This window comes from Alosa pseudoharengus, unplaced genomic scaffold (assembly GCF_046254945.1).
Source record: "Alosa pseudoharengus isolate Yale_2024_CS ecotype anadromous, Long Island Sound unplaced genomic scaffold, YU_APseudo_1.1 YU_APseudo_1.1_scf_5, whole genome shotgun sequence".
In the NCBI taxonomy this organism is placed as follows: Eukaryota; Metazoa; Chordata; class Actinopteri; order Clupeiformes; family Clupeidae; genus Alosa; species Alosa pseudoharengus.
In genome coordinates, this window is record NW_027468837.1 from 21,006,196 (window position 1) to 21,030,402 (window position 24,207).

General features: G+C 40.0%; 1 protein-coding gene across 1 annotated transcript; it reads left to right on the top strand.

The window, feature by feature from the left end:
• The first annotated feature begins 1,897 nt into the window (after positions 1 to 1,897).
• On the top strand, positions 1,898 to 23,378 carry vamp3 (vesicle-associated membrane protein 3 (cellubrevin)). Its single transcript, XM_076269113.1, has 5 exons — positions 1,898 to 2,045; positions 14,519 to 14,606; positions 17,447 to 17,605; positions 21,911 to 21,962; positions 22,175 to 23,378. Coding segments are annotated over exons 1-5 (318 nt in total). The 5' UTR covers positions 1,898 to 2,043; the 3' UTR covers positions 22,192 to 23,378.
• The last annotated feature ends 829 nt before the right edge of the window (positions 23,379 to 24,207 follow it).

Below are 24,207 nucleotides of genomic sequence, written 5' to 3' on the forward strand. Positions count from 1 at the left end.
GATTTCATATAACCTGACCCTAAATGCACGTTTTCATCATTTTCAAATGAAAATATTAATAATAAAAAAGCTAAGCTACAGACCCTGCTCTTTTAGAAGGCATTGGGCAATCAACACTCTGCATGTGAAGCTAGTATTAGACCTATGTTTTCTCTTTTCTGTTACTCAAGTGTCCCCTCCTCTCATGGCCCGCTTTCTCCCCACCCACTGAGTTTCCATGTTCGGTTTCCCTTGACTGTCTCTCTCTGTCCCTCTTGTGAATTTAATTTCAGTTTTTGTAACTGTGCATGTAAGAGCATCACTGAATCGTTGGATATGTTTGAAAAAAAAAAAAAAAGAATATTCAGCTGCTGAAGCCATGCAAAACATTTTGAATTGCCCTTAAAATATGGAAAATGTTTTCTGAATGCTTTATATAATTTCTGCTGTAAAATAAAGTCTTAAAAATGAGAACATTGCTATTTTGCTGTGTCTGATGTTTTCCATGCATGTACACACTCCTTTACGTATGAGGACGTTGGCTATGGTGGTGTTTTTTTCTGCACCTCTTTTTAGCATTCCCCAGTAGTTGCATGTGCCCCTCCAATATGGTTTGTGTTACCTTGTCACACAACTTACTACTTACAGTGGACAGTGCATGATTCACTTTCCGTGAGGCATATGCTTAGATGATCAGATACATATGCTTAGATGATTTGATTGTATGATTCAAGAATCTGTCAAAACACCTGATACAAAACTGGAATGTCAGTTTAGGCAAGTCCATTTGTTGGGGTTTGGAAATATAACATATGCACAACCTCCCTTTGACGTCTTCAATCAATTAAGTTAGTGTAGATCCTGCACTGACAGTTACAGTCATTCTAGATGTGCACCTCCATGTCTCAAGACCAAGAGCCGGCACCAACACCACTCAATATTCATTGAGTTACTCACAAGGTTCCCTTATAGAATAACCTGACTGCCACCCAGCCCATTCATCTCCAAGTCAAGAGGGCCATCTAGTGGACACTTATGGGACCAGTACAGTGTCACAGTGACAATGTCATCAAAAGCAGACTTTATAGAAAGGACTTAAAGAGCCATTTGTCATTTAGCTCGGCCTGCTGTGTTTGTTTGTCTAGCTGTTCTATAAACCATTGAATAAATTACAGATTCACTCCTATTCATCTATTGAGGCTATTGCTATTGCCTTGCATTCATTTGGCAGGTACACCATTATTATTATTATTATTATTATTATTATTATTATTATTATTATTATCTATGTTAAATTTAAATAATTGTCTGCATTTAGCTGATTCTTAATTATCTTGAGCGACTTACAGATATCGATCGCAGGGGCCAGTCTCCCAGCACAGGAGCAACTCAAGTGGCTTGCTCATCAAACCCATGACTATTGTGGCTACTACTACTGCATGCTAGCCAATTTCCTTAGGCACCACGGTACAGTACAGTGTGCCCTTGTTTTATTAATTGTAAGCCTCAGAAGACAAGTTAGCCTACTCTTTAGGATTTCTGCTGTAAATGTTTATCTCCCTAAAAGGAAATATGTGTGGTTTTGTGATTTAGTATGCTCTGGTATGCCTAATTGATTTTCTCAGCTAATAGGCCTACACAGCTATTCTCTAACAGATCTTCCAACTTGGCCCTTCCAACTTCCATCTTGACTGACCCCAGCTAATTTGGCACATAACTTGGGTGCCACAATTGATGATGGACTATATTTCTCAGGGAATGTTTTAGTTTAAATTATTTCCAATTATTTCAAAGTCCCATTTCCAGGTTCCTGAAATGAACCTCTTGTTGACAACCATTTGAAAGAGACTTACTTGTTCATAGCCATAGAAAAAAGGTCTATGTTCATAGCAAAGTAATGACACTGGCCCTTTAAAAAAGGAAACACTACGGCCAGGAAAAGGAGTAGATCTAGCTAGCCAACGTCAATTTGCACTTTGCATAGACTACTTTTGAGGTTGTACCATACCGTTTTAGTGGAGCCTTTACGACCACCAAACCGCGGCAGTACAACATAAGTTAATCATGTAAGTAATCTCACTCTTAATAGTTAACATCACCACTTATTCGTTTTAACTGACGTTTGAGATAACACAGCCGTAACGCCATGTCGTTTTTAGCTAACATTAGCCAAACTGGGAGAGGTTTTTCGATGCCATGAAAGCAGCCAATAACGTTAGCAGCTAGCTTTTAGAAGCTAGGAACTTGAGTCGGCGAAGCAACAAGTTGTTGCCATGTATCGTAGCTATCTTGGCATCATTTCAGCCGTAAGCTAAAATTTAAACCAATTTATTTAATATTTGATAACATCTCATTGTTATTTTGGTAAAACATCCTTACTGTTTAGACAGTTTAGGATTTGCTGAAAATGTTATGCGTGCTAAATTACCTAGCTAATTAGTGTTAGCTATTAAGCTAACCTTAACGTTAGTGACAACGTTCATTTGGATTATTCCAGATTAACTGTTACTTTTGTTAACGTTTTCCCAAAACTGTCAAGTCATACCTGAAATAAAATAGCATGGAGAAGATTCAATTAAATGTAACTTAGCTTTCTCTGACGGAGTTAACGATCGTTTTGTTGTGACTTTTTCCCATTTAGATTGAACGATAATGGCAGCGAATGCTAATGATTAAACTCGATGTGTTTACTACTCTCCATCAGCTGTAAAAAAAAAAGTCGTGTTGTCAGATAACTCTCAAATTAGTTCAGAGACACTTTAGAGATGCTGAAGGATATAACGTTACCGTTTTCCCTTAGCTGCTAAGGTAGCTAACGGTAGCTAGTCGCACCCTGATGCTGTTGCTGCTAAACGGGTCAAGAAAGTTAACGATGGACCAATTTGTCATTCTTGATCGCTAACGTTAACGTCTAGCTCTAGAAGGCAAGCTAGCCTAGCACCCAGAATCATTAACGTTAGCTGCTACCTGATCATTACAGGGGCTGCTGTATCATTATGAAAAACAGTTGGTTTCCGGGACGTGTCCGTTTTGTCAACGAGGAAACACTAATCATTTTCTCTCACTGAATTATATTGTTATAAGTTCATATTGTTTTATTTTCATGTGTCATTCACTATTGTAGTCCAGAAAGCTCCTCATGAATAACGTTATTTTTCCAACCTTGGAGTGAATGTTGTCCTCGACCTGCCCAAGAGGCCTTTCTGGGTTGAGAATGGAGGTTGATTCTTCTTAACCTAGAATCTACTTCACCGGGAGGAGTAGAAACAGCACGTGATGGCTTTTCCTGCGGGATTTCCTTTTTCCTCGAGACAAATCTATAGCAAAATCACAGTAAAGCGCTATCCCATAGATTGGTTTTCGGCCCATTCAGTAACTCAGAGCTCGTAGCTAACACAAAATGTTTAAGTTATAGCAATGGATTTCTCGTAAAAAAATATTGTTTCATGTAGTCTAGCCTACTACTAACTGAACATGTTCGAATGTAGATAAACCTGCCTTCAGGTCCTGAAGATGAATGTACAAATTGATAGCACAGTCTGAAATTTAGACACTTTGGGAATGGCTACTAGTCAGGAGGTAATCCATCTGAACCACTTAAGAAAATTAAAAAAAAGTTATTGAGGTTTTTGCATTTTGGGTATCCTTAGGACATCTAGTCAACATTAATCCTCCTAAATAATAGGCCTAGGCCTATGTGATTTTTACGTTTAAATTATCAATATTATGTAGGCCTATACACCTTTATGTATTAAGCAACTGTACTTTCATCTGATTCTTCAATGCTTTAATAGTAATATGCAACACTACCAACATTTTTGTTCAGTTTATTCATTTTAAAGTTTGCATGGGGAATCTAATCTATTTTTTTTAAAACAGAAATCTTTTTGTGCAATTAATAATTTAGATTACAATTTTTAGCATTACCCATTAAGAATTCAGAGGCTATTTAAGTTCTTTTTTGATTTTTTATTTGATTTTTTTGATTTTGAAGTTGCAATTTGATTTTCATACAATTTTCTAACATTTCCATAGCAATCACTAACACCGCCCCAAATTAGTTTGCTAATTGCATATCTGAAATCTCTTCATGTCCTGACAAAAAAGTTTTGGTTTTCACCAGGTAATGCACAGTCCTATTGCATGGCATGCATGCCACAAGATTTTCAGCGCTATTGCTACACCAGTGCGGAGGAGAAAAGGCCTGTGAGCTAAAGCCAAAGTCCTTTTAGGCAAGTCCCTCCACTCGGCGGCCATATTGCAAAGCTTTTTGGGAACTTATCGGGCATCTATTTTGGCAGAAATGCGGGTGCGCAAGGCTTCACGACACCAACCTTGCTCCAGCGGCGAGATCACAACACATGATTGGCACAATGTCTTCACAACACACCGCATGATTGGCTCAATGTATTCACAACACACCATATGATTGGCTGAATGTATTCACATGTCGACGTTTTGCCGTGGAAGGGGTGGGATACGTGTAGACAACTGCCATGTTGGCGTTACAAACTAACCCCATGCATTTCTATGGAGGATTTTTTGAGTGCTGTGTGTCCTCATTAGAAAGTCTCTGCTAAAGCAATTGTTTTTCAGTCCTTGAACAATCATGCACGAACCGTATGGGACGAACACGGAATGGCCAAATAACTTTTGCAAAGATATGCTTCCGATTCCATTGGCTACACCAGACGAGCAAGCTTTTTTTCTTTGACTGTCTATGCGTGCGAGCAGCGTGCATGTTCTCCGCTTCCGTTATTTCAAGATTGAATGGGAAAGGGATTCGAAGCCAAAGGTTAACATTTAACCCAGCAACAATTTGTAAGGAATCACCAATATTAATGGTACAGATGTATGGCTACATACTGTACATTCTTAAATGGTTCTGGTCTACAGTTAAATATCTAATATTAAAAACTTCACAATGGAGGATATTTTTAGAGCGTGATCTGTAGGCGACTAGTTGGCTATTTTTAGAAGCTGCGGGCGCCTCATAGGCGTCTCGCGGGCACCTTGTTGGAGACCCCTGCTCTATAGCCTATAGATTCATTTATCAGGTACAGGGTGTGTGATTGTAAATTCTTAAATTGAAAGAAAGTTTATTGTAACCTATGTAATCTGAGTTGCAGTCTTTGTGTCTGAGCACAGCACACCACAACAAGTAGTGACTTAGTTGACTTGACTTGACCACAGAAAGTAATGCTTGTGCCTTGTCTTGTGACTGTGCCTTGCTCCTTCAGGTGACTGTGGTGACTGTGCCTTACTGCTTGCTCCTTTAGTGGAGAGAGAAACTGAGAGGATGAACCTTAATAGGCCCTTTCGCACTGTAAGGACTTATTGCAGTTCCTAGAACTACTTTTTTCACGCATTCGGACTAGTGTCACAATACCAAAATTATCTAATTAAAATTAACTTCGATACAATACCTGCCATAAATATCTTGATACTCCATACTGAAATGATACCACAGTGAAATCCTAAAATATCTGGAAAAGAAATGACACAGACCTCCTCCAAGTGTATTGAGTAATTTGTGTTGAATTTGGTGTACTTTTGTTGTGTGCAATTCTGGGTTCCAAACTTCTAAATTTTATTTTTATAGTCAGTAAAATAGTAGATTTTGTGTGATATAGTTGTTATAGTTAATTTACATTGTATGTTGTGTTTTGACTTTATTACCTTTTAAATAGCCAAATTAGGTTAGATCAAGGTCAGTGTTCAAATTATTTCATGCAGATCACTAAATGCTATACAGAAGGGCCTAATCTTTAGGCCATCTGATATAGGCTACCCTAGACCTTCCTGTATTTATGGGATTTCTTTGATAGCCTAGTTGCAAAGGGAAAAAAGTGAAGATATCCACACACTGTCTTCTTTGCTCCCAGTGTGATTTAATAAATACAACGTTTCAACCACTCAGGTCTTCGTCAGATACACCATTACATGTTCCACCTTCATTAGGCTACTATTTCTTTGATAGTTAACATTATTTGCTACCACTTGTAGCCTGAGCCACTATTATTATTAGGACTCAACACACTTCGGTGGCTGTGGGCTTTAATGAGCGCTTTTCGGGTCCTACATCTAGGCAATATTTGAACAAATTGCAGTCTACATGCCATGACAAACATTACCAGTACTGGCCAAATATTAAATACATTGTTTGCAAGTTATGGTAAAGTTATACTAGTGTGAACATTGCACTTTCATCATGTTAGCACACTATGATCATTGTCGTTATGTCTCATCAAAATTCACTGATGAAGGAAGGTTTGCTTTATCCCAGAATAAACCACAATTGTTTCTCTTAGGCTATAGGCCTAGTCAATAACTTAGGAGATGAATTTGGCATTGATCATGTAGTGGTGTTTTCTATAGCCTATTCGTTAACCTGTTGTTCTTTGAACTCTTTAAAAATGTTGGGATATGTCTGCGAGGTGCTTAACCAATTTCTATGTGTAGCCTACTTCCCTTTGAATGGCTTTGAAACATATTTTAGAGACGGGCTCAGTGTATCTGTTGGCTTGCCTTCACTATCCGCTATCCTGTCGGTACAGAGTAAGTGCGCAGCAACACAAGTTCTATCAGAGCTTCCTGCTTGACACGCCCACTTGCCTAGATGCGTGCAAGGAGCATAGAGAGTGGTAGCAGTCCACACAGCCACAAAACGCCATTATTTTAATATTAATTATTTTAATTTAAGTATCGTCGGTAGTATTGGTACACGGTGCAACACTAGTGCCAGCTGAACTTTGCCCCGCCCACAACATTTGAGGTCGGGAATTTTGGTCTGGACTTGTTCCGTTGTGGAGCAGCTATGCCCCAACCAGAGCTGTTTGGACCAGACAAATTGGGCTTTGTACGATGATGGACAGATGAGCAACAGTGCCTTGTCCATCACATCATCTGAGCACGCTTCACTTGAACAAAAACACTGTGGCTAGAAGCTAGACAGATGGCTTCTAGTTCTAAGGCCCTGTTTACACATAGGAAAAATGCATATACGGTTTGGCCTTTCATTTACACAAAAACAGAGGTTGTATCGCTGAAAACAATTAGTTCTGAAAACAAAGTGATAATGTGGGAAAACTCCGGTTTCACTTTGATCAAGAGAAAACAGTGTGTTTGCATTGTGACATGTTCAGTCAGCAGGCAGCTAGCATGTTTGCCAGGCGCGCGGGAACCTATTTTTGACCAGGGGTGCTGAATAACAAAAATAATGGATGTCAGACGATTTCTCCCCTCCTGGACATGTTTCAGATTTTGACTGCTAAATACATAATTTTAGTGCGGTGTGCGGGTGACAGAGAGAAGTTTTAGGGATCAATAAAGTATACCTATCTATCTATCTATCTATCTATCTACCTACCTACCTACCTACCTACCTACCTACCTACCTACCTACCTACCTACCTACCTACCTACCTACCTACCTACCTACCTACCTACGTAATTCCAATGTTCCGCGACAGCACTCCGACTCCACTGCACCCACCCTAACCCCACCGAAGCGCAGTTGACATCATTAGCCTATTTCAGTATAGCTAAGGAAAATTACTTTTCTGATCGTCAAAACCACACCAGAGATGTTTGGCTTTAAATATAGGCTAATAATCAGGCTGCAATGATCTCGCAAATAATTCCTCAATAGCCTAAAGTTTGTTGTCTCCACAGCAAGAATGTGTCCTAATAATTTCTATCTTAGCGACTAGTATAATGATTTCACTAGCTATAATTTATGCTTTTTTGAACGTGTAAATCGCATAGAATATGTAGGCCTATATCAATCGTAGGCCTACACACTTGATCGCTATCACCAGAGCCCGTTTATGGATTAGACATTCTCTGGCTATCACATAGCTGAAACCACGCTTCTTACAGTAACTGACTCACATTCACGTTGATCTCTATAACTGTTAATTTTTAGTAGCCTATATTCCAACCAATCCATAACCCTTTTTTGCTATTTGACTCATAATTTCACATACACAAATATAGATAATGTCAGACAGCGAATTAGTAATTATTTAAAAATATATATAACACATTTTAAAAATCTATCTCCTGCCAGCAGGGGGTGCTGCAGCACCCTCAGCACCCCCCTTCCCGTGCCCTTGATGTTTGCTGTATGTGACAAAAAATGTTTTAGCTTAGAAACATTTAGACATTAGACATTAGACATTTTTCCCACTGTATCGGTTGAAACACGCCCCATAAGCAGCCGGGGCAGCCGTGGCCTACTGGTTAGGGCTTCGGACTTGTAACCGAAGGGTTGCCGGTTCGATCCCCGACCAGCAGGAAAAATGTGGACGGGTTGAGCACTGCTCTCCCATGCCCACATCCACGGCTGAAGTGCCCTTGAGCAAGGCACCTAACTCCTCACTGCTCCCCGAGCGCCGCTGTAGCAGGCAGCTCACTGCTCCGGGTTAGTGTGTGCTTCACCTCGCTGTGTGTTTACTGTGTGCTGTTTGTGTTTCACTAAGGATTGGGATAAATGCAGAGACCAAATTTCCCTTACGGGATCAAAAGGGTATATATACACTTATATATTTATACATAATCACGTGCCAATGGACCAGTATCAGACCCAAATTCTGACTAAAATTGAGTATGACGCCGTCAGGCTAATCGCCAATGCAGATGGGAAAACGCCTCCTGGGGGAGAGTAGTTGGTTGAACTGATTTAGAAGTGGACTTTTCCTAATTCTATATCTGTTCCTATAACTGCTCTGTGCGAAAAAGCCTTATTTGAGCTCCTGCTTTAGGGTAGGGGATTTTCCCTATGCATAGGAACCATGGCTGATGTGCATGGCAAGGCAGCAGAAGCACCATTTTTAAAAATCTCTGTAAAAATAAGTTAGCTGCATGAGAAGGCTACAGAGACTGACTACTGTCATGCAATAAACACCTGGACAGATGAGAAGAAATTGTATTAATACTGATATATATATTTTTTTGTCAATACATTTCAGTAGCTAGTAACTAAATAGCAGTGCTGTCCTTTTCATTACTTTATATTCATGTAATAATTGGGCTACTAATGTGTGTTAAGTCATCTTAGAGTTCTTGCTGTGTGTGAAATCAAACAGACTAAAGAACCTAGGAAATGTGTAGTTCTAGGGATAGCCTCTCCAGTCAGTAGTTAGTAAAATTTAGAACTGTTGTGTCTGAATGTGCCGATTATGACAACTGTATCTCACTGAAACGGCTGATTGGATGCAGTTTTGAAGCTTTACTAGCTGACACATCATTCTTGGGATTTCAGGTGGAGTCACACCATTTATTTTTAAGTACCTAAACTCAAGTTGCCTGTTGTGGCAGTTAGGCTAGGTGACCAGGACCAGTTCAGTTTTAGAGTAATCTTGAGCACAAGCTCTAATCTAGAGGGGAAAAAATAATCTCCCTCTCTCTATTTTTTTTTTTTTTTTTAAATATGGTGGTCTTTGATTTTAAGGCTGTCTTGTTTTGCTACACTTGTTTTACTACACAGGAGTTTAGACTCATGATGGGAAAATATGTTGGGTGTGTCTCAGTGTAGGTGATTCAAATAAAGGTTTAGGCCAAGACCTTCAGTGTGCTCACAAAATTAATGTTTTGTTCATGTAAGGTTATGGGACTATTTATCCGCCTCAAATGTATGTAGAGGAAAATATATAATTCCGATAAATGTGACTTTTAAAGGCTAAATTAGCCTTGAAATGCCCCATTGTTCTATCAGTAATATGCCTTAAGAGACCCCTGTATTGTGCAAGCTTATCTGCAGTGTGACAATGCCTTTCATATACGTTGTTATATGATAAATAAATAAAAAAAATAAAAAAATGAGTACCAAAAAAAAAAAAAAAGATCCCTGTTAAGAGCCAAAGTGTTCTGTGCAAAAGCTTGTACTTATTGCTCGCAAGGCGCTCTTGTGGATGTCTTGAACAAGCTTTCAGCAAGTGACTGTGGAATCTTGCGCTCACTCATGCAGCTGCAGGTTTGCTTGATTGAATGGTTGAGCTTAGGAATCACTATGAATAAGCTGCAGTGAGCACTCTCACTATAGGATACACTGATCTCTGATGGGTTCAGGTTTGTTGTCTGTGGCCTGTGCCATTTGCAATATACCGGTAATAAGGGCGTATGCCATCCATGATGGTAGATGTTCAATCCTTTCACGTCCTTTTAGGCAATTCCCTCCACTTGGCAGCCTTATTGTAATGCTTTTTAGGCACTTATCGGGCATCTATTTCGGCAGAAATGCACACGCGCAAGGCTTCACGACACCAACCTCGCTCCAGCGGTGAGATCACACCACATGATTGGCTCGATGTATTCACAACTGATTGGTACCATGTATTCACAAGTCAACTTCTTTGCCGTGGAAGGGGCGGGATATGTGTAGACTGCCATATTGGCGTTACAAACTAACCCCATGCATTTCTATGGAAGATTTTTTGAGTACTGTCTCCTCATTAGAAAGTCTCTGGTTCAATGGACTTGACCATGCAGTTAAGACTCATGGCCGCTTGATGGCAGCAGTAAGACGTTTTGGTCCTGAAGTGTGTACAGACAAGCTGACAAGCAGTCCATATGTTGCGGATGCACTGTAGTTAGCATAGGTGCGGGTGTTAAAAGACAGTAGTGACACGTTTGTGTATTTTAAATGAAAAACGGATTCTTGTTGTTTGCCATTAAGACTGTTTGTTGTCTGCCATGTCAGCCAGTATAATCCACAAGCATCATGCTCTCTGTGTAAGCAAACATAATCATTGCCTATGAGGCTGAAGGCTTGCCAACACACCGCACCAACACATGGCTATGTGGAGCATTTGCAGGCACACACCCATTGTAACATGTCTATACTACTGTGCCAATTGTGCACGGCGCTGACTTGTGACATAATAAGGGTGTGGGTTGGAAAATCCCTTGAGCTTGAGTTCATGGAGTGCAGTTATTGGAGTTAGTCTTGATTCAAGCCTAGTCTCAGGCTTTGCTGTGATGTGATAGTATGATGTCCCATTTGGAAATAAATACAGCTAAGTAGGTTTGGAATGAAATTGATAATGATAACCTGCCTATAGTTGAAAGTACAGTAGTATGCAGAGGCCCTGTTGTTGGCATTGCTGTTTGAGTATAAGGCAAGTCACCACTTGTACACAGTTTTGTTTTTTTTCCTCAATAAAACACTTGTACAGTGTCCAGTATTGTAAACCCATACATCATCTTGATACCATCTGGAAATAGTGCAGAGCTCTTTACAGCATTTCAAGCTATGAATGCCTGGCCACCTGCCAATGTTTAAATGTGAAATGTAGCTATATGGTGCATGGGGTGAATGTCAAAACAGTGTGAAATGTAGGCTAGCTGCAGGGATGACTGACAAAAAAGGACCATGTTTAAACTGCCACTCTTAGGCTACTTTTCTTATCAGTGAGGATCTCTCTCTCTGTCTGTCCATTTGCAAAAATGTATTTCCACCAGTGCAAATGCATTACTGCAGCTGAAATGTATTTTGGTAATATAAGGACACTGATTAATACAATGATGCTTCCATTAGTGTACTTCTCAGTGTATTCTTGATTGCACTGATACCTGCAGTATGTTAAATGCTGTTTGTCATGACTCTGGAAATGAAGGTCTGGTAATTAACATTGCCATTAATAAAGCCATTTGGATCAGTCCGTACAGTATTAATAGTTTGCTTTTCTGAGTGACCATCCTGACCATTCTGAGTCTTGTCTGTCTGTGTTCGCCTGTGTCTTGGTCGGTCCACCTTTTTTATTCTCTTAACTGACCACCTGGGTGTGCAGTTGTCTGGGGGCTGTTATTTGTATCGCTATGGTCATTGTGACCCTGTCAAGACGCATGTTTGTGATCGTGTTCTCAGCGGCTGCCATTTATTTTTTACCCCATATATGTAACAAATCCTTAATTGATAAACTGGGCATCTGATAAAATATAACTAATAAAAATTACAAACTGCACAAATTACAAATGACAAACTTATATATGTATGTCTAAATGTCTTAAATATCTTTACTTAAATATGTTCCTTAATACCATAATGTGCTGCAAAAATGTTGTAGCCTAGCCTATACAGCTCAGTTGTAGCCTATAGTTCCATGAATCTTAAATCAAGGCTACTGTAGGACTACATGCAGGAGCAATTACATTTCTGGATTGTCTCTCACTAGTCCCTAGTGTTCATTCCTAGTTTGTGTATGCCTTTAATAATGCAGGACTGCAATTTTAATACATCTTTCCATTTGTTTTCTCTCAGCTGACTTTGCATGCAACGTTGGCATATTTCGTATGTTCCATTTTATAATGGCGCATTTGAAACATGGGGACCTTTACTATTATTTTACAGTAGCCACACAAGTCTGGCTGTGTCTTTAGACATGTTTTCCTTAGGGCTGTATAACTGATTCATTTCGATGAATTAATTTGAGAAAAAAATAACTGATTAAAAAAAATTGCGCAAACAAATCGATTCCGTATGACCTTTGACCCCGAGCCATTCTAGTCAGTAACCATTAGACTGTAAAATGAAGGAGAGTGAAGAAAATGTGCTGCCTAGATCATTGATTGGAACATTTACTTTTAAAAAACAGCCTGATGGTTTTGATAAAAACAAAGTGTTGATTAAAATAAAGTCCTCTGCAATGTCTGCAGCAAGATATTTGCATATCACCGGAGTTCGTCAACTCTAAAGTCGCACATCAATGCAAAGAAATAGTGTTGACATTGAGGGGAGTGTTAATTTATTTTCATTGTGTCCCCTAGGTTATATCTGTGGCCTGAAATGCCTTGTATGTGAAAAAAAACTTCTTCCCGAAGCACTTTTGAATTTATTTCTTCAGCATATTAGGTCATATCAGATTATTATGGCCATTATTTGAACAATGAAAATAATAATAAAATAGTTTTTGAACTTTAATGTCACTAATGATGATTATTCAATGATTCATTTGAATTGAAATATTTAAAAGACTTTCACAGCAAAATTATGTGATTAATTCAGATTAAATTCATCACAAAGTATGTAATTAATTCCATTATTTTTTTTAACTCATTGAGTGCCAAAAACGTAATATTAAGTTTTTCCTTCCCATGCGTTGAGTGCCAAAAACGTAATATTACGTTTTTAGCTTTTTTTTTTAATTACGAAACTAGACACTCTAACACACCTTATATGTGATTTTGGGAACTCTGTCATGAATGGAAAAGAAATATATGACGATTGAAAACTCATGAAAACGCACAATCTGGTAATTTTATCTGGACATTTTATCATAACTCGGTTGCCGCTTTGGGTCGAATCAGTGACGCATGCACGTCAGCTCAAAACCAGGCCATTTTCGTGGGTCTATCACTAGGTGGCAGTCTCGCCAGGTCTCGCTGATCACTTCCCGGAAAGTTTACAGGCAACACTTCATATTTCATGAAAGACGTTATATCTCCATTTCTAGAAAAAAACAGCGATTTTGATGAAAACTAGCCACTGTTTAGCTTGGGATTTCTCAGGAACAGAGGTGTGTAGAAATACACTGTTTGCACCCACTGAGAGCTTAAAGTCTCACCTTTTCAAGCCATTGTATGTGTTCATAGCTATAACACAGAATATGCTGTGGCTGTACAAAAATCACCAACAATGGTCTAGATTGCTGGCACTCTAGGACAAAGCTTCCGAAAACAGCTTGGCATTCAATGAGTTAAACATAGGGTTATGCATATTGAGTCTTCTTTCAAAATTAAAAAAAAGTTTAAATAAAATATAAATATGACTGTTGCTGGGGTGCTGTATGTTTTAAGCCTTATGAACAGTCAAAAAGTAAAATAATGAAAAAAATAATAATAAAGTTTAAGTATTTAGTATAAAATAGCTGACATATTTATTATTTACGTTTACGTCTTTGTTATAATAAAGGAGCTATAGTGTTTAGGAATTGATAAGCAGAATCAAATTCAAAGTGTTTTAAATAATTTCTGTAATTGTAATACTTTTTTCCCCTTTTTTTAAATCAGTCCTGGACAGATTAGTTTCTTTCTTTTTCGGTAAATATCCAAAGTTCTCTCTCGATTCTACTATATTTTGGTTACTAACCCTACCCTTTGTGTCACTACTACCCACCATAATCCTGTAATTTAAGTTTAGCAACTACCTTTTTGCTTTTAAACTTTCTGTATTTTCCAAATATTAGCACACATGGCTCTGATATTTAGGGAGTCTTTAGGGCCCTGTGAACCTGCTGATGTGTTTTTGGGAGTGATTTTCAAAGGCAATGTGTGAGTTCTCAGAATAGGTCAGCTGTGAAGGAATACATTTTGTTTCTTAAAGCGTAAGCTGCAGTGCAAGCCATGCCACGCACATCCCCAGGCCATAATTGGATGGGAGCTATTTGGTGTACGGATCATCTCTTTATTTTCTTTTGTAAGCGTAAGCTGGCCTGTACCTTGTGTGATGTGTCTGAACACACTTGCTGAGTTGTTGTTTTCCGTGTGAAGTGATATGGATTTAAAGGAGTGTGCGTGTGTGTGTGCACTTCCCACCCAGGTCAGCACCAGCTCCAGAGGGATATGGGCCTTCAGGCGCGGCCGGTGGCAACCGCAAGCTCCAGCAGACACAGGCCCAGGTGGATGAGGTGAGTTAGCACTCACACACACACACACACACACACACACAAGGAAACTCACAGGGTGTCTGCATCCTAAAGCGAGTTTTATTAGTTTGCCGTCACCACCTCCTTTCTTTCTTTGTGCGTCACTTACAACAGATGTGACATCATCTCTTCTAAGAGCTACTCTCATATCATCTCATCTCATCATCTTATGGCGTGTGCAGAAAAGACTAGGTTGTCTTATGTTTTTATTTTTTTACACAAACCATAATAGAAAAAAGAAAGAATAAAACTTGAAGTAGCTCAATAGCCTGTGAGACAGTACTACATGTACTATTATTAATATTTAGTATTACTTTGATTAACTTAATAATTGTCTCCGACAATTACCATTTACAACCACAGTGTTGTTCCTCTTATGAATGCAGGAAGTCCTATTATGTTTAAACTTCGAAAATCTAGTCTGACTTGGAGGCAAGTTGAGCTACCATTTGCTTCACTCTCCCTGCTTTTTCCCCATTCTGAACTACATTTTTTATTATGTCTTGATTTCTCCTTCCTCTGGGCTCTTACTGTCTCGCCCCTCTTTGTGTAAGACTCGGTGAGTTATGAAGTAGGGGGTTTATCTTGGGATAAATGGGGGCCTTAACCCTCCCCCTGTGCGGCAGTAGAGCGTCAGCTCCGCCGTGAGCTCATAGGTTCCTACCCCTTATGTAACCGTCTCCATGGTTATGTAAGGCAGGCATAGGGTCTGTGCATGTGGCCGTCTCTCCCACACGTCTGCAGGGGGTGGGGTCTAGGCTGCCTCAACAGGGTTTGTGGATCACTGGAACATGTGGGTTATGTGTGTGGGCTACGTTTTTCTTCCGTTTCCATGGTCTTTCTTGTTATGTAATGATGTATTTCAATTGTGTAGGTTTTTTCTTCCTCTGCTAGTTTCTTTATGCAAGTTGAGCCTGATCTCCTTTGTGGTCTTTTAAGAACTAAAAGAGATTGACTAATTTGATAACCAACTCTTATACTCACACACACACACACACACACAGTGTGTATATGTATGTATATATATATACACACACACACACAGACACACACACACACACACAGACACAGACACGTTTCATTTTCCAAACTTTCAAGACAAACATTGGTACTTGTATCAACAAGGATTGTGGTTTATATATCACACAAATTTAGTCAGGGCGAATACACCATCAAATAGACCACTGTAAATGTTAGTTTAAACACTCAAACTGTTCAGGTAGCCGACAAGCCAACTGCTAGCATTTCCGGACATTGCATTTCATTGTAAGCTTAGCCAGGCAGCAAGTTCTAGGCTAGACTACATGCTGCAACACAAGCATTAAAAATATTTTGTCTTAGTGACTGCTATGAACATGAATTGTTGTTTATAGGCAACATCAACTTAGTCGAGGCATAAAGACCCCTGTATATCTTCATTAAGTACTTAAACTTTTTAACTAGCTGATAGCCCAATTAGCTTGTTTTGCCACCACTGGCTAGACACAGCAGTCAAATGGTTGGCGGTTTGGCTGTCCATGCCCCTGAGGCAACATTTCGCTGGCCGAAATTCGCGAGGTGTTTTGCTGTGTGGAAACCTACCGTTAGAGTATTTGCTGCTTTACTGTGTAGGCTACTATAAAAAAAAAATTTACAGACTACTGTACAATCTTTGAATAATAATTTTAAAAAAGCGTTTTTGCACAGTACACTATATATTAATATTAATATCATATAATATTGTATATTACATTTCATGTGTATATTCAGTGTTCAAATCAGTACAGTTTACTGTATACAGGTTTTCAAATATTCCAATCCTCTAGTAGCCTAGAAATCTAGACGCGCCCCTAGCCTAGTCTAGCAACTCTCCGTTGGCTTGTGAGCTCCAGAAATCGAAACTTAATCAGGACATTGAAATCGTGTATAGAGTCGTTTGGTGGGCTTAACATAATGATTGATGGCAGAATTCCCTGCTACTTGAAAACAAATATCCTATTGCGTCCTATTGCGTGCAGAGGGAATTTGAAAGACAACTGATTATCCCGCCCCTCGGACTGAGCACTGCGAACGGTGAGTGCCCAGACCCTACATTTTAATGTGGGTCTGGCTCGCCAGGCTAATCCTCTAGTGTTCCAAATTAATAAAATGTCTATTTTTTTTTTCAAAACATCCCAAAAATGTGTGGTATGTATCAAACCGTGGGTCGAAAATCGTGATGCACCAAACTCACGATTCAGTTAGTATCGTTACAGCCCTACTGTAAGCACTCACAGCAAGTTTCATGTCAAGTAACCAAAGATTTGCTGATATTATCAAATCCAAATTTCCAAATTTGACATGTTGGTGGCATGTCAAATTGTTCGAGGCATGTCAGAGTGCTCGAGGTACAGACATGAAGCTTGGTGAAAAGAATCATGACTGCCCGGAATCAGTTTACCAAATTTCTACATTTTTCACCGGACGGTTCTATGTGCTGCCATTGAATCCAGTGGCAAAGGAATAATAATAAAAACAAAAAAGTAGAAACACAATGGATGCCTTCGTTCATTGTAATCCCCAGTCTTTTTGATGAATTTATGTTCTTATAAATTTACGGTTAACTTCATTGTACAGAGCTGAACATGGGAAACGGAGTGATTTACTGACTGTCGGAAATTAGACCCCACGCACAAACCCTCATGAAAATGATCTCCCTCTCTCCCTCTCTCTCTCTCCCTCTCTCTCTCTCCCTCTCTCTCTCTCTCTCTTTCTTTCTTTCTTTCTTTCTTTCTTTCTTTCTTTCTCTCTCTCTCTCTCTCTCTCTCTCTCTCTCTCTCTCTCTCTCTCTCTCTCTCTCTCAGGTGGTGGGCATCATGCGGGTCAACGTGGACAAGGTCCTGGAGCGAGATTCAAAGCTGTCTGAGCTGGACGACCGAGCAGACGCTCTCCAGGCTGGTGCCTCTCAATTTGAGACTAACGCTGCCAAGCTGAAGAGGAAGTTCTGGTGGAAGAACTGCAAGGCAAGAGAGAGGGATTGGGTGTACACAGTCATCCACTGGAGCTGTGCTCCAACTGTAGACTGAGTGATGTGCTATACTTTCATTCTAGATAGAACACGTGTATTATGTCTTGTCAGCACATGGTGTCTGTGCCCTGATTTATGCCATATCTAAGTCTGCAGTGGTGATTATTGTTTGCACTGCTGTCTCTCCTGGGTAAAGTTAATTATGAAGTGCATTTACATGAATATGCTGAATATGCTGGATATGTTAGATACTATTGAATATGTATTGGGCTATTTTTTATTTTATTTTATTTAAATTGATTTATTTGTTTATTTTTTAAAAAGATGGCCAATTGTTAATTAGAGTGCATGAAAATGCAATCTACTGTTATCCGATTTCTTCTTCTTCTTATTCTTCTTCTAACGCTTTTTCTGCGTTTAATGCGGCTTCAACCGTTTAATGTAGAAACTTCATTCAAACTGCGTTACATAGGTCTTACTTAGGACAGGTGTGGAATGTATTTTTCATATTTGTAACTTTTATACTTTTTGAACTATTAATTAAAAACTATTAAAATTTTCCCCATAGACTTAAAGGTGCGATTTGTAGGACTGTTACCGAACGTTCTGTAGGCCAAAATCAAAACACTGGTGAACGTTCTCAAGACTACCAGACGCGAGCCTCTTCTGGGTTGCCAGATGTAATGAAGACTTAGCTAACGTTAGTTGACCTGCAGCTGCTTGAACGTTTCTCCAACCATGACCCAGCTACACATTACGGAAACAGTGAAAAGAAAAAAATACCTCTCTAACCAACGTAACATATTTAGCTGAAGTTAGCGATGCAGATGAAGTTTAGCCTAGGCTACCTGTTGTGGAGAAATATGGCCAGCTCTGCGTCAGACTTGATATTCTTCGTTTGACAAAGACGTCACCATCTCAGGAAGCTCCTCCGATGTCCACTTAATTTGTTTCTTGTTTTAATTTTGGAAATTTGCCTGCCTCTCGTAGGCGTTCATGACTAACTGACAGCTGTTGACAGTTGGCCTTTGCTAATTTGGCAACCCAAATAGGAGGACGCGCTAGCCCATTATTAATACACTATTCTAGAATTAATCGTTCAAAACATAAACGAAAATTCCAAGATATTCCGCCCCGTAACACATTTTTACGGGGTTTTACGGGTTAGAGTAATGTTGTCAAATAAGCCATTACTTCAATTCATTGTGTTTCCTTACTCTCTGACAACATATGGTGATCATTTTTGGAATGGTTACAGTTTATTTTCCATTATCACCCGGAGAGAAGAAATACTCTTTTCTGATTGGCTGGCGGGTGGCCTTTAATTCTGAATAACAGGACACCGTTCCATATCAATGCTTATGAATGGTAACTATAACAACCATAGTAGGACGACGGTTGCAGCGCTCTAGAATCTTTTGGTTGCAGGCTTCCAAACAATGGAATCAACTGTAAACAAGCTAACTGTCCATGCTAAAGTTGTACAACAAGCTGAACTAGTGAGCTTCTTTTTAAACAGAACCGCGTGTTTCCAGTGTTTACAGTGGCAACCGGGTGATAAGCGGGATAACGGCCTTCGAGGTGTGTCCAGTTAGACGGAATTAATGGACTTGGGCGGAGGCAACTGCCCCTCGCCCTCGTCCATTAATTCCGTATAACGGGACACCTCGGCGGCCGTTATCCCTTACTTATTTCCTACATACTGGACCTTTAACATTGCCGATTATGGCATCACAATAGAGCACTTAGAATCCTATGCCAAGTGTTCCGGCCAGAGCCATATGGTTCCGGCCACCTCCAGCAACTGTCTGTCTCAGGCTTTAAGTCAAGTCAAGTCAAGTCAGATTTATTTGTATAGCACATTTAACATGCACAGAGTGCAACCCAAAGCGCTCCACATATAAGACATTATCATTGACACAGACTAACAAAGACAATAGATGCCGGACGGAGCGGCTTAGTCGCCAGCGTACCCGTGACACCAAGACATACATTTAAGAAATAACAAACACAAAAGATGCCGGACGGAGCGGTGTAGTCGCCAGCGTACCCGTGACACCAAGACATACAAGACATACAAGACATACAACAAACAAATTAATAAATAAAATAAATAAAAATTAAAAATAAAATTAGTCCAATTTCCAACCGGCTGAAGATGTCCAAGGGCAAAGATGACCCGCGTGGAAACTGCGCACAGCTGTCTTCACGATGCAACACCAACAAAGTTCTTTATAACTGACCAACCCGGAGAATTCACTGGCAGTTTGGAGAGCACTGGAAGGACTAGACAGTCCGAATTTGTGATGGGCGACCCTGCTGATTATCAGCTCGGTGGTCCTAGACAGTGACCGTTTGTTGTTTGTTGTTTCATGGTTGACGCTGTCATCAGAGTTTCTTAGCACTATATTAAACCACCACCTACCTAGCAACCAATTTAGCAACCATTGAAATTAAGCATCTATGTCAGTTTCCATAGCAACCAAGATGATTATACTAGCAAACCACTGTAGTAACTCCTTTATTTCTGATAGTAGCCACCATGGACACCCTAGCAACAACCTAGCAACGACTTCAAGTACCCTAGCAACAGCCTAGCAACCACATTCACAGTTAAAACCTAGCAACCAGCATAGCAACCACCATAACTACTCTAGCAACAGTCAGTTGTCATCAACTTTGACTCCCGTCAACTGTTTCCTCTCCCCACAACTGTTTCAAAATAAAAGTCTTCACTGCTATAATCCCCTATTAAATTATTTAACTATTTAAACTATCCAACGTTTTAACTGTTCAACTATTCCAACTGTCAGTTGTCATCAACTATGACTCCCGTCAACTGTTTCCTCTGCCCAAAGCTGTTTCAAAATAAAAGTCCTCACTACAATAATTCCTTATGAAATATTTGAACCAATCCAACTGTCAGTTGTCATCAGCTATGACTCCCGCCAATGTGTCCTCTGCCCACAACTGTTTGGCAACCTGGGCTTTTCAGTCAACTAGTGTGATCAACTCCCAATCTACATTCAACTTTTAAACTGTCTACTTTTAAACTATCAACTTTTATTAAGCTGTGCAACCACCATGTCTGTCCTAGCGTCATTTTCATGCACTCGTAATTCCCTGGAATTACATTCTCTAGTTGTCATATGTTTTGCTGTTTCAGGTGTCCATTTATGTAACTTTTCCATTAGGCTGCAACACTAGTCTTTTAGATTGTTGAGGACATCCACGTCGAATGTCATGCAAGAGAATTTCTCTGCAGAGACTGAGGCTGAAGACGCCAGCAAACCTCCTGACCCCAACACAATGGTCATAAAGGAGGAGCTGGAGTCACAGGAGATCGTTTGATCTCCACTTGTTTTTGTTGGGGGCAGCCGTGGCCTACTGGTTAGTGCTTCGGACTTGTAACCGGAGGGTTGCCGGTTCGAACCCCGACCGGTAGGCCATGGCTGAAGTGCCCTTGAGCAAGGCACCTAACCCCTCACTGCTCCCCGAGCGCCACTGTTGTTGCAGGCAACTTACTATACTTAGATCTAGTGGGAGGACAAACTCTTCACATTTTTATAATAGATTACAGTGAAGTCTGGCATAAAACATGATTCACTTTCCTAGAAGACCACCTTCATACAAAGTCTCTGTTTTGTGATATGAAGCAACTGTAATTAATAATATGATCGATGACGAGGTCTTTTCAGAGAGAGAACAGAAGGGCATATATCCTCCTACCTAACTCTGGGGTAGGAAGGTCATGTATCCTCCTACTTAACTCTGGGGTAGGAAGGGTATGTGTCCTGCCTAACTCTGGGGTAGCAAGGGCATGTATCCTCCTACCTAACTCTGGGGTAGGAAGGGTATGTGTCCTACCTAACTCTGGGGTAGGAAGGGTATGTGTCCTCCTACCTAACTCTGGGGTAGGCAACAAACACCAAGAAGTTGGCTTCCCACATAAGAACCCAATATTTAACATTTTACCTAAACAGCTAGCATGCAATAGTAGCAGTAGACACAGTGTCACTGTTAACTTTGAATTTTTCACATTTACATTTATTCATTTATCCAAAGTGACTTATGAATAAGTACTGGTACACTTTTTTACTTTTTTTACAGTGTAAGCTAGTTGGTTCTGACCACCTCAATGAGCTATGCTAAGCTAGATTAGTAGTGGGTGCAACAGATTTACTTACTGCACGCACAGAGACGAAGGGTATTTATCATCTTATCTAACTCCACAAAACCACAATATTCAATTCTAAAATATAGCATGTACTTACAAAATTGTGTTTTTATTCTTTTAAAGATGTGGGCCATTTTGATAGCTGTCATCGTCATCATACTGGTCATCATTATCAGTGAGTATCGGTAGTAATTTTTGATTTAGTGTGCTACGATGAAGGCATACAGGCTAGCTTTCATGTTTTTCTGTCTGTATGTTAGATTGTTAGTGTGAAATGAAATGATGAAATTGACAAAGTGACGATGGTGTGTGTGTGTGTGTGTGTTAGAGAGAGGCATGCAAAATGTGTATGTATGACAATGCGGCCATGGTGTTGTTTCTCTTCAGTCTGGTCTCAGTCCTAAGCGATTGGAGAGGGAGCTGTGAGAACACCCCCAGAGGACTCAAATGAAGGAGCCAAGAGTGATCAGAACGACAGGTCAACAGCCCCCCCAACTAAACTTTAACAACCTGCTGAGTTTCCAACGGTATTTTGTAAACTATCCTTTTTTTTCTTCTATGTGTCATTTTAATAATTATGATATGAATGTTGCCAAGCAAGTGAATATTGCCTATTTTTCTCTTTTTGGCTTGTTTTGCTTATTTAAATACTGCTTTTGTGGTTTCACATGGACAACTCCCTCTACACGAGGAGCCTGTATAAGGTCCAGACTGTTTAAGAGGTTTCACAACCACTCCATAGTGCCTTTGTGTTCTGTTGTGTGCCTCTAGTGTGCCTTTTCTACCTATAGGGTCAGAGGGGGGGTGTCAGGTGTGAGAATTGTGCTTAAGGACCACAAACAAAACAAAAAGGAAGCCAGATGGTGTCCAGGGCTCACCTCTTCTGCCTTATGAATGCCCCAAATGCCAGGTCCAGCCCACCCACGTGCCATCACATACCACCAGTGCCTATCAGGAGTCTGACTCCCACTACACACATTAGCGTAAATGTAATACACTATTACCACCACACCTGGTGTAACCCCCACCCCACACCACCACGTCCTACACACAGTCACACCTACACATACAAACACACAGACCCAATTCCAAACATTACATACTGCCACACTGCCATGTGTCAGCCTTACTCCAAAAAGCCACCGGTGCCTGTAATGGCCTTCCTGACCCAAGAATACTTCCTTCTCCAAATAGCCTGCTGATTCAGGATTCTGCTGCAACATCTGTTTGGTCTTGAGGTGAATGGAGGGTGTCGCCTATCAGCAATAGCTTTACATATTATTTTAATTAAAATGACATGAAAAGTTTCACATGTTCCCACGGTGTGCTGTTTTGTACTTGCATCAAAAACTGTTTTTAGCTTTGCTTAATGAAGTGACTAAATTTGCTGTGGGGCTGTGTGTGGATTTTAATAATTGGCCAAATTTCAGTGTGCAACTCAGCATTTCATTATTTTTTGTACATGCTTATGTTCACCTCTTTGGAATATTTGTGTAAATTGTAAACAAGTGCAATTATATTATGTGTCCTTAAATACATTTTCCTGGTGTTGCCATAGTCAGCTAAATAAAATAAAATTTAACGACTACTACCTTTGTGTCTGGAGTGATTTCATATGATTTCCTGGTAGTGGAGAAGGTCTTGTTTTGAAATGTTTAGTCTAAGTCATGGAAAACCCCACAGAGCTTTGGACTAGATGTGAAGACCTGTTGACATTTTATATGAACAAACGATTTGATTGACATTGAATGTATGCATTTTAGTTTGTGTAATTTAATTAAATGTAATCTCTTTTTGCATAATTTAAAGCATTTTAGCTGTCTGGCACTGGGGGTTCAGCAATATTGGTAAAAGGCATCATGGACTCCCAGCTTACACACATGGGAGAATCTTGCCTTGACACTGGGAGAGACAAACTACATTGTAAACTGACTATTTGAGTCTTGTTTGAGGTCTGTAGTAAATCTCTAAAACAAATTACAATCAATACACATTAATTTCATATTTTAAAGGCATCCACAGTCCATGAAATATAAGCTCTCCGTGCTCTTGTTCAAGATTCAGCATCCTTCAAGGTCTGCTCAAAGGTCCTCGATTTCATATTTGGACTTAGCAACCCTGGATAAGAAAGGGTTAACTAGCGCCTCCATTGAACCCCTGAATCATTGTCAAATATTTCGTCCCTCTCCCGATTTTACATCGCCACCAGTCGACGCATAGAGTAGACATGAGTTTCTATGGCTGAAGCTCTAGCCAATGGGGTAGCTAAACTCAGTGCGTGGCCCTGGGTTGGTGGACTGGGAAGGAGGTCAGTATCGTCAACCGCTCAGCCAATCTGCACCGTGAGTAATGGCTGGAAATCCCGCCTAGATCTGGTTGAGTCGTTGCTGGAAAACGATCTTTGTTGTGTAACATGGAGA